The 10,506-nt window shown below is 45.5% G+C and overlaps 2 protein-coding genes across 3 annotated transcripts in view; one reads left to right on the plus strand and one right to left on the minus strand.

Moving 5' to 3' along the window:
* The window catches only part of ORC6 (origin recognition complex subunit 6), a 9,678-nt gene extending 4,619 nt beyond the window's left edge, over positions 1-5,059 (minus strand). Inside the window, exons 1-3 of the mRNA XM_008055017.2 lie at positions 4,973-5,059; positions 3,801-3,930; positions 422-585 (exon numbers count right to left, since the gene is read on the minus strand). Of these exons, the coding sequence (XP_008053208.1) occupies positions 422-585; positions 3,801-3,930; positions 4,973-5,037 (359 nt within the window). The 5' untranslated portion in view covers positions 5,038-5,059. The remainder of the gene's footprint in view (positions 1-421; positions 586-3,800; positions 3,931-4,972) is intronic.
* A 431-nt stretch (positions 5,060-5,490) lies between these two features.
* Positions 5,491-10,506, plus strand: part of VPS35 (VPS35, retromer complex component) — a 34,409-nt gene continuing 29,393 nt past the window's right edge. The window contains exon 1 of one of the 2 annotated variants that reach the window (XM_008055019.2): positions 5,491-5,590. In XM_008055019.2, the coding sequence (XP_008053210.1) occupies positions 5,588-5,590 (3 nt within the window). In that variant the 5' untranslated portion in view covers positions 5,491-5,587. The remainder of the gene's footprint in view (positions 5,591-10,506) is intronic. The other variant, XM_021710898.1, reaches the window with a different exon arrangement.

Below are 10,506 nucleotides of genomic sequence, written 5' to 3' on the forward strand. Positions count from 1 at the left end.
AAAAAAAAAAAAAAAAATCAGTTGTGTGCAAAAGTGTTTCATAGTTTTTCATTCTCAAGACAAATAACCCAGCTCTCCACCCACAGCTTATTCTTCCTCAATGATACTTGTGGTAATCCACCCATTTTCCCCTTACAGGAAGTTAACAGCTCAGAATGGCCCTCCTACAGAATTCATCATCACTAACGGATTGTTTAGAACAGAGATCTAGAGAAACTAACAAGCAAGGTTCCCTATGATGGCAGTAGACTTCCACCAGACACCACAACAAAGCACTATTAATTGCTGAAAGCTAAAAAGTAGATATTATTTTTCATCTTAGTTATTTTTTAAAACTGAAAATTAACCAGAATGGAATATCGGATAATTTTGCATCATCTACCAGTATAAATTTTTAATTAAGGTTTTTTTATGCCCATACCTCTGTAGCATCTTTGAAGCCATGTTCACTGCTTCTGTACAGGTAAACTGTACAGCTAGGTCTCTTATTCCAATATTTGAATTCAGGCCCAGTAAACACTCAAAAGATTTAAAACAGCTCTGATACATCTTCTTGTTCAAACCAGAAAGTTTAATTAAATAAGCCTTTAAAAGGAAAACACACAAATCACAAAAAATCATTAAGTTCTATATATTAGTGCCCTTTAATAAGTGGTTACAACTTTCCAGAATTAATTAATTCTGTGGCATGTCACTCAAGGTTAAGTTTTATTTACTAAAAAATCTGTAATCGTGTCGGGCAGAGGAAGTATGGCTTTCAAGGAGTTCATATTATCATACTATAGGGAAGGTAATCATGCATATATGTTCAGATAACTTAAAATTACTACAGGCCAGGTACAGTGGCTCAAACCAGTAATCCCACCACTTTGAGAGGCTGAGGTTGGAGGACTGCTTGAGCCCAGGAGTTCGAGACCAGCATAGGCAACATAGTAAGACCTCATCTCTACAGAAAAATAAAAAAAATCAGCCGAGCATGGTGGTGTGTGCCTATGCCTATAGTACCAGCTACTTGAGAGGCTGAGGTAGAAGGATTGCCTGAGCACAGGAGACTGAGGTTGTGATGGGCCCTGATTGAGTCACTGTACTCCAACCTGAGTGACAGAGTGAGACCCCAATATGAAAAAAAATATTAATACAACCATTTTGTGACTAAAAAACCATGGGATAATATATATATATATTTACTTGTATCTTAACAAAGATATATATCTTACATATATATATATATTTACTTGTATCTTAACAAAGGTGCTAATGTGCAATATATTGGAAAAGAAGTAGTGAGAATGGGGTGGGGCAGGTGTGTGAAGGAAAGAAAAGGAAGGAGAGGGAAGCCAGGGAGAGAAATGGGAAGATCAACAATGTGGGAAACCAGCTCTCTCTGGGAAAGTCAAGGATAACTTCATAGAGGATGTTGCCAGGCACTGTGGCTCATGCTTGTAATCCCAGCACTTTGGGAGGTGGAGGCAAAAGGATTGCCTGAGCCCAGGGGTTTGAGACCAGGCTGGGCAACTTGGCGAGATATCATCTCCACAGTAAATCAAATTAGTTGGGTATGCTGGTGTGTGCCTGTAGTTCTGGCTACTTGGAAGGCTGAGCCAGAAGGATTGCTTGAATCCAGGAGGTTGAAGCTGCAGTAGATGTGATTCTGCCACTGCACTACAGCCCAGGAGACAGAGTGAGATTATGACACCCCCCTGCCCCGGCCCAAAAAAGTCTGATGCCAGGTGCGGTGCCCACACCACCTGTAATCCCAGTATTTTGGGAGGCTGAGGCAAGAGGATTGCCTGAGCCCAGGGGCCTGGGCAACAATGAGATTATGACTCAAATTTTAAAAATGTCTGTAATGGCAAGGCAGGGTCATGTAAGACAAATAGGAGCTTGCTGAAAGAGCAATGCAGGAAAAATAATAGTAATGCATTTACAAAGTCATTAAAGTACACAGTTTAAGTGAACACTGTTGCTTGAGGTCAGGATTCAAGAGAGGCTGCAGTTTTTGATGGTAATGAGAAGCCAATACAGCTTTTTTTTTTTTTTGAGTTGGAGTCTCACTCTGTCGCCCAGGCTGGAGCGCAGTGGCACGCTCATGGTCACTGCAGCCTCAACCTGCTGAGCTTAGGCGATCCTTCCACCTCAGCTTTCCAAGTAGCTGGAACTACAGGCACGTGCTACCACACCCAGCTAATTTTTTAGATTTATTATAGAGATGAGGTCTCACCAAGTTCCCCAGGCTGGTCTCGAACTCCTAGGCTCACGCAATTCCCTCACCTCAGCCTCCCAAAGTTTTTTTTGTTTTATTTTTTTAGTTGGAGTCTCATTCTTCTACTTAGGCTGGAAGGCAGTGGCATAATCAGGGCTCACTGCAGCCTCGACCTCCTGGACTCAGGCGATCCTTCTACTTCAGCCTTCTAAGTAGTTGGGGACTACAAGTGCATGCCACAATGTCCAGTTAATTTTTTTGATAGAGATGAGGTCTTGCTATCTTGCCTATGCTGGTGTCAAAACACCTAGGCTCAAGCAATCCTCCTGCCTTGGCCTCCCAAAGTGCTGGGGAGTAGAGGCATATGAGTAAAGATGATGTCTTGCTGTGTTGCCTAGGCTGGTCTTGAACTCCTGGGCTCAAGCAATCCTCCTGTCTCAGCCTCCAAGTGCTGGGATTACAGGTGTGAGCCTTAGTGCCTAGCCTTAAGTAACAGTAATAAAAACAAAGCTGGAGCTGGGCATGGTGGCTCATGTCTGTAATCCCAGCACTTTGGAAGAACGGGGCGAGCAGATTGCCTGAGCCCAGGGATTCGAGACCAGTCTGGGAAACTTGGAGAGACCTCATCTCTACAATAAATCAAAAAATTAGCTGGGTGTCATGGTGCGTGCCTGTAGTCCAGCTACTCGGAAGGCTGAGGCAGAAGGATCAACTGAGCCCAGCAGGTCGAGGCTGCGGTGGCCATGAGTGTGCCACTGCATTCCAGCCTGGGAGACAGAGTAAGACACCAACTCAAAAAAAAAAAAAAAAAAAAACCCTACCATTTAATAACTGTATCATCACACAGGTACTGTCTCATAATAATATCCTCATAATAATACAGTGAATATTTTTATCCTCACTTTATGGATAAGGAAACTGGAGGCTCACAGAGATAGTAAATTGTGTTGAGATCTGGCTTCAACCTGTGACTCTTCCTTACTCCAAACCTTGTTCTCTCAACACTGTGATACTGGAACACTGTGATATGGACTTTAAAGTATGGAGGCTGCGTGCTGTCACTCATACCTATAATCCCAGCACTTTGGGAGGCTGAGGTGGGAGTATTGGCTTGAGCCCAGGAGTTTGAGACCAGCATAGCGAGACCTTGTCTCTACAAAAATAAAAAAATTAGCCAGGTGTGATAGCATGCACCTGTAGTTCCAGTTATCTGGGAGGCTGAGGTGGAGGGATCACCTGAGCCCAGGAGATTGAGGCTGTGGTGAGCCCTGATTGTGCCCTCCAGCCTGGGCAACAGAGTGAGACCCTGATTCGAGAAAAAAAAAGTGTGCTTTAGGAGGACATGCCTAGGAGCAGTGTGGAGGATGGCCTCTAGTGAAAAAAGAGGTAGCCAGGGAAACCCAATAGAAAAGAGTAAAGAAAACATTTTTCAACTTGACAAAATGATTATGAAGTCTATTCAGAATAACACCTAACAATAGCCAGACTTCTAAAACAAGAGTTTTAGTTGGGGCCTAGTCTAACCAAAAATTAAAACACGAGAGCTAAACTTCAGTGGTGTACCAGGTTACGCAGACATTCAGTGGAATCCACTTACCCTGTCCAAGGGGCACTTCATGCAGGAAGCTGCAAGGTCCAGGCACATGAGGGCATTGCTAGTTTCTGTGGTGTGCCCAGAAAGGCCAACACACTTCACCTGGGACAGTCGCAAGTACTCCTCCGCTTTCCTAGGTAAGAGGCAATATGTTCACAAAGTTTTCATTCAGAAGCTTGCCCACCACCTTGGTAAACAATGAACACAGCCCGGGGGTCGTCATGCAGAGCCTAATCATGTGCAAGTTCATTTGGGGCTGGGAATGAAGATCACATCTTTTGGGGGTGGGGGTGGAGGGAAAGCTTTAAAAGACCCAGCACCCAGGCTCCAGCATCACCGTGCTCAAGCGCTTTCAGGCAAAAGTAAGTTACATTCTAACAAAAAAACCCCACAAACTTTCTTTCCTACTTCCTTCCATTGGCAGAACAAGCAAGAACTCTCATAGAAACAGGCAGGTTGGAGCAGGATTTACACTCCTTCAAATTAGCGTTTCTCAAACTCGAGTGTGCACCTTGGGAGCCCGTGGAAACAGAGTGCCAGGCCCCATGTCCAATTTCTCATCTGTAGGCCTGACATGGCCCAGGAATCTGCATTTCTAACGAGTGACAAGACGGCACTGCTGCTGCTGGTCCAGGAACCACACTTTCAAGAGCCAGTGTCCTGAGGGCTGACCGAGTCCTGGGGCAATCAGGGACTGCTGAGGTTCGGAACCTGGCCCGCTCTCCACGCTTTCCAGTTCGAGCCCAGATCACTTGTCTCCCCGCGGCTGGCACCTTCTATCAGCCCGGTCTCACCTGGAGCAAACGGCGCCTCCTGAGGTCTTCCGGAGATTTGTGCCGCACCCCAGCCGGACCCCAGACGCTCCCTCATCACCCTATTGCCATTACCGCAGGATCTGTCCCGCGACCGTGTGGCACCCGCTGTGACAGGTCCTCAAAGAGTGTGCGGTTGACCAGAGCTTCTCCCTGACTCTTTTTTCCACCATCACGCATCCCACAAGCTAGCGTTCCCAGCGACGTCTACACTTGCCTTCCTCGCCAGGATACACAAGCCCACGGCCGGGAAATTGTTTTGAAGGCCTGCATTACGCCGGCCCCGCGCTTTCCAGGACCCTTGATGGAGGATCAGGGCCGCAAGGCAGAAGCCGCGCTCAGGCCGCGCGCGGCAGGACTCACCTCAGCACGTCGGGATCAGCGAGGCCCAGGCGCGGGGCTAGGCGGCCTAGCAGCCCCGACCCCATAGCGCGGAAACAAACGATGCCACCGGACGGCTGGGCGCCACGAAATCCGCGCGCAGACGCCGCGCCGGCCTGTGAGAGCCAGGCCCCACCCCCGGCGCACCCGGATTGGCTGGGACGAGAAATTGAGACCGTCCCCAAACCAATCACGGTTTTCTGCGCATGCGCGTCGCGAGGGCTCGCGCCTAGGACAGGGTGATAGGCGGTTCACCCTCCTTCTATCCCTTTCTTCTTGACAAATGTGTCACGCGCCACCTTCCCCTCCTGCTGTCCCCTGCCTGCCGCCGAGCGATCCCCACTGCCCTGCACCGCTCCTCCCACCCCGCATACAGTGGAGAGGTTGGCTGGTGCCCAGGTCCGCCCGATTGACGTCATTGTCAAGGGCCAATAAACACGTGAGCTTGGTTTTCTAGACGCAGCCCAATCAAGGAGTCGCCTGTAGGGTCCGAAGGCGGGGCTAAAGAGGGCGGGGTTTGGAGGGGCCGCAGCGTCACCTGACCGCGGGAGGCTCCGCGAGGTGGGTGCTGCTTACCGCGGGCCCTAGGAAGTCGCCATGGTGAGTGCTTAGGGGACAGCGGGCCCCGAACCGACCCTTCTTGCAGCCTCTGCTCCTCCCACCGGTCTGGAGTCCTGCGGGCGGGATAGGAGCCCCACAGACCGATCGGACCCAAGGCCAGCCCGGTTTGGCCTGCGGAACAGGGCACAGGCCGAGGAAGGCCGCAGGCGGGCTCTCCAGGCCCGGGTGGGCGGCGGCTCCCAGCTCTGCTGCTTCTCGAAGACTGGGAGGCCTCTTTGTAGGGATGACTCGGCCTGAAGACTCTGGGGGCCGTAAAGGCCTGCAGCCGCCTCCCAGTGGAGTCGGCAACCTCCATGCCGTCAGGGAAGTCCGAGTCCTCGGTGTGGGCGTTCAGCACCCAAAGCGTGCGGAGGGCCTGAGACTCAGAGGTGGGGCCGGGACCCGCCCAGATGTCGCTTTTCTACCTTTGTGCCTTGTGCTCGGCCAGCCCCACGCCCTGCTGGAGAGTCGCAGTGGTTTCCTTGGCTTTTCTGGGTCTCGTACCCGCCTTCGGCTGTAGTTTTTGCCAGCGAATTGTAGGGACCTGCTTATGTGAATTTCCTGGAAGGACTCCTGCTGTCTTCTGCTAATCCTAATGGTCGAAAAGGAGACTGATTGTTTCCTTTAGCATTTGCTCGCTGAGCGCCGTCGCTCTTTTGTCTTTCCATTGAAGAAGTCCAAGTGCTTTACTTGCTGGAAGTAGTCGTTCTCCTTAGGGCCTCTCAGCGATGGCAGCAAATCGTGGTGTGGCTGTTGACTGGTGAACTTGAACTTCCTCAAAATGTGAATTCTTGTGTCTAGTTCCCACAAGGCAAGTTGACACTTGCATTTTATTAGCGTTCGACATAGTATTTTTTGACAGTTTACTACGTGTCAGTTTTAATTCACGCACGTAAGACAGGCTTCTGTAAGCCTGGAAGCATTTCATTTTAACTGTGTTAATGCCAGAAATGATTAAATGTTTGACATATACTACTTTCATATAATATATAGCCAAGCAAGGTGAGTTTGTTACTCAGAATTTTTATAATTGGAAATGATACAAGACTGGTGTAAAAATTTAACTTCATGTTGTCTGTTCTCAACATTTATGGATTGACATTTATATTGTTTTGTAATGGAAAGCACTTAATTGAAGTTCTACTACACACCCCAGTTCTTTGCTAGGTGAACCAGTTTGGAACAGTAAACCAGACACACAGGACTGTCTTCATGAATTTTATAAGGAAAGGAAATTTTGGTTCAGTCCTTTTACAACCACTCTCCTTATGATTTGGGCAAGTCACTTAGTCTTTGAGTCTCACTTTTGCAACTGAAAGCAAGTGTTGGCCCCTTTGACCCTTCCCAGTTCTAAAATTCTAGAATCCAGTTCAGTTCATCAAACATCAGCATGCTAGGCACTGAATGCAAATGTCTAATTTAAGAGTCTGGTGGGGGAGACATGCTTGTAGAACTTAATGTAAAACAGTGTGAGGCTTGCTTTACTAGCACTGTCAGCTCAGTGGTTTGGGTCATGGACAGAGAGATAGTTTAGCCTGGGGAGCTTGGGAAGTTCTGCAGGAAGTAACATATGAATTGAGACCTTGAGGAGGGTATTGCCACTAGATGAGGCCAGGAGAAGTAAGTGTTCATGTGTACTCCACCAGAGGATTTCTAGGGAGATGTGTTGGTAAATTAAGCTAGAGCTAGTTTGGTATTCAAGGTATGTTTTGATCCCCTCATCATCCTTAATTCTCTCTATTTCAGTTGTTAATTTGTGCCACGACATCATTTCTTAAAATTGTTCTTTCATTAACATGATACAATTCTGTATCTTTGTGTGATTAGTTTTCATTTTATAATTGATTTTCATTGTATTGCTGAATTACATCTGCAGCATATGACCAGGGAGATTCACCCACAAATAGGTTTCTAGGATAGGTGGAGATAACTGCTTGTATCTACACTAGACATAATAATTGTAACACTGCTTATTATAAGTGGTAGGCATGTTTTGAGGTTTATTTGGGTCATTTCGTTTATTTCTCATAACAATGGTTATATTATTCATAAAACAATGTAATTATGCTACCAACAGCTATTCTAAGGACTTTTCTTCTTATTTATTTATTTATTTTTGAGTTGGAGTCTCACTCTGTCGCCCAGACTGGAATGCAGTGGCCGCTCCCGGCCACCGCAGCCTCAACCTGCTGGGCTCCGGCGATCCTTCCGCCTCAGTCTTCCAAGTAACTGGAACTACAGGCGCGCGCTACCACGCCTGGCTAATTTTTTTATTTATTGTAGAGATGAGGTCTCACCAAGTTGCCCAGATGGGTCTCGAACCCGCAGGCTCAGGCAATTCACTCACCTCAGCCTCCCAAGGCTCGGAATTACAGGCTGAGCCACTGAGCCCGGCTACTAGTACTGTTATCTCTTTTTTGTAGAAGAGGAAACAAAAGCGTATTGTTTGAATGGAGAGTTTATATGATCAGTTTATTATGACCTTTGCTCTGCCTGTGTAGTCTCAGGAGTGCTGTTTCTGGGTCTAAAGCTAAAATGGGCCTGATCACAAATGTTAATTTGATCTTGATTCTGTAGTATTATCAGTTTTCTCTTAAAACTGTAGTTGTTAAGTACAGAGTCTCTTGCAAATGGAAAATCACTTGAATGAGTGAGGAGACATTAGTTACCTAGTATTTAATGATACCATGTTCATTTTATAATTGTTCAGGTTTTGTGTGACACTTCCCAGGAAGGGCATAAGAATAGCCCTTAGTGAGAGTATTGCCTGAGTCCAGGGGTTTGAGTCTAGCCTGGGCAACCTGGTGAGACCTCATCTCTACAATAAATCAAAAAATTATCTGGGCATGGTGGCACGCACCTATGTTCCAGCTACTTGGAAGGCTGAGGCAGAAGGATCACCTTAGCCCAGCAGGTTGAGATTACGGTAGCTGTGAGCGTGCCACTGCACTCCAGTCTGGGTGACAGAGTGAGACTCCTACTCAAAAAAAAAGAAAAGAAAAAGAAAAGCCCTTAGAATAGCTGTTGGTAGCATAACTATATTGTTTTATGAATAATATATAAAAATAAATTTATTATAGCTTTATTTCATTTGCAGCCTAATTTTTTGAGTTGGAGTCTTACTCTGTCACCCAGGCTGGAGTGCATTAGCACACTTCATGGCTACCGCACCCTCAACCTACTGGACTCAGGCGATCCTTCTGCCTCAGCCTTCCAAGTAACTGGAACTGCTGGAACTACAGGCATACGCCACTATGCCTGGATAATTTTTTAAATTTATTGTAGAGACAAGGTCTCACCATGTTGCTCAGGCTGGTCCTGAACCCCTGAGCCCAGGCAATCCTCTCAACTCCTAAAGTGACTTTTTAGTTTTTAAAAGGAGGGCAGTTCTGACACATACTACAATATTGATGAACCTTGAAGACATTATGCCAAGTGAAATAAACCAGATACAAAAGGGAAAATATTGTATGATTTCACATATAAATGAAGTACATAGAGCAGACAAACTCAGAGAAGAAAAGGATATAATTGCCTGGGCCTGGGGGCAGGGGGTTACTGTTTAATGGATACAGAGTTTCCATTTCCATTTGGAGAGACGAATGGTGGTGATAACTGTACAACAACGAATGTGCTTAATGCCACTGAATTGTACACTTAAACATAATTAAAATGGTAAATTTGAAGTCTATTTTACCACAATAAAAAATAATTGTTGTAAAAATATTCTGATATGTCACTATATCTGAGTTGATTATTTGAACTTAATGAAATCCATTGGTTCAAATTCTTGTTAAATCTATTGCATCCAGAGGCAAAGAGACAAAAAATTGCAGACAAAAGCTTAGTTTCACAACAGTTCTCTCATGATGAATAGTAAATTTCATTAAGCCAGAATCCTTAAATGCTAGTGACATCCCTGCCTCTGAAACCAATATTTTATGGTACTAGTTCTGCTGTATAAACCCGTGTTCCTTTTAAGTGAAGTTTAAAAGACACATTTGAAATTTGTTTATACTCCTGAGGAAAAGTGGTTGCAACAGAACTAAGTTTACTAGAGTTTGTCATAGACGACAACAACAAAAACCAGGAAGCTGCATGGCATTGATCATTATTCAATTAATTTTTTCTCTTTCCAAAATTTGACCAAGAGAAGGTTTTCAATTTTTATAAGCTATTCTAGTTCAGAAGTTGGTTTTTTGTGTCTCACATTTCTTAGTTAACCTCAAAATGAATTGTTGTTTTGACTGTTTTAGATATGGAGACAAACTGGCTTGTTTTTGCATAGTTACTTAATTATTATTTTTTTTAATTTCAATAACTTTGGGGGGTTCAAATAGTTTTACTCGGGGCTTTAAGTATACCTATTATCCCCACCTGTGCACAATGTCGCGGATAGGGTTTTTTTTTTGATCCATCACCCCTGACCCCTCCCTCTTTGAGTCTCCAGGGTCCATTATACCATTCTCTGTATCTTTGTATATTCTTAGTTTAGCTCCCACTTACAAGTGAGAACATGGGGTGTTTGGTTTTCTGTTCCTGAGTTAGTTCACTTAAGATGATGCTCTCCAATTCTAACCAAGTTGCTGCAAACTACATTATTTCATTATTTTTGACAGCTGAATAGTATTCCGTGGTATATATCCACAGACTGGCTGATTGGCATTTGGGTTGATTCCACATCTTTGCAGTTGTAAATTGTATTGCAGTGCAAATGCACGTGCAATTGTCTTTTTTTGTGTGTGTGTTGGAGTCTCACTTTGTCGTCCAGACTGGAGTGCAGTGGCCGCTCCCGGCCACTGCAGCCTCGACCTGCTGTGCTCCGGCGATCCTTCCGTCTCAGCCTTCCAAGTAGCCGGAATTACAGACATGCACTACCACGCCTGGCTGATTTTTTGATTTATTGTAGAGATGAG

This window comes from Carlito syrichta, unplaced genomic scaffold (genome assembly GCF_000164805.1).
Source record: "Carlito syrichta isolate Samal-C Ts95f unplaced genomic scaffold, Tarsius_syrichta-2.0.1 Scaffold301634, whole genome shotgun sequence".
Classification (NCBI taxonomy): domain Eukaryota; kingdom Metazoa; phylum Chordata; class Mammalia; order Primates; family Tarsiidae; genus Carlito; species Carlito syrichta.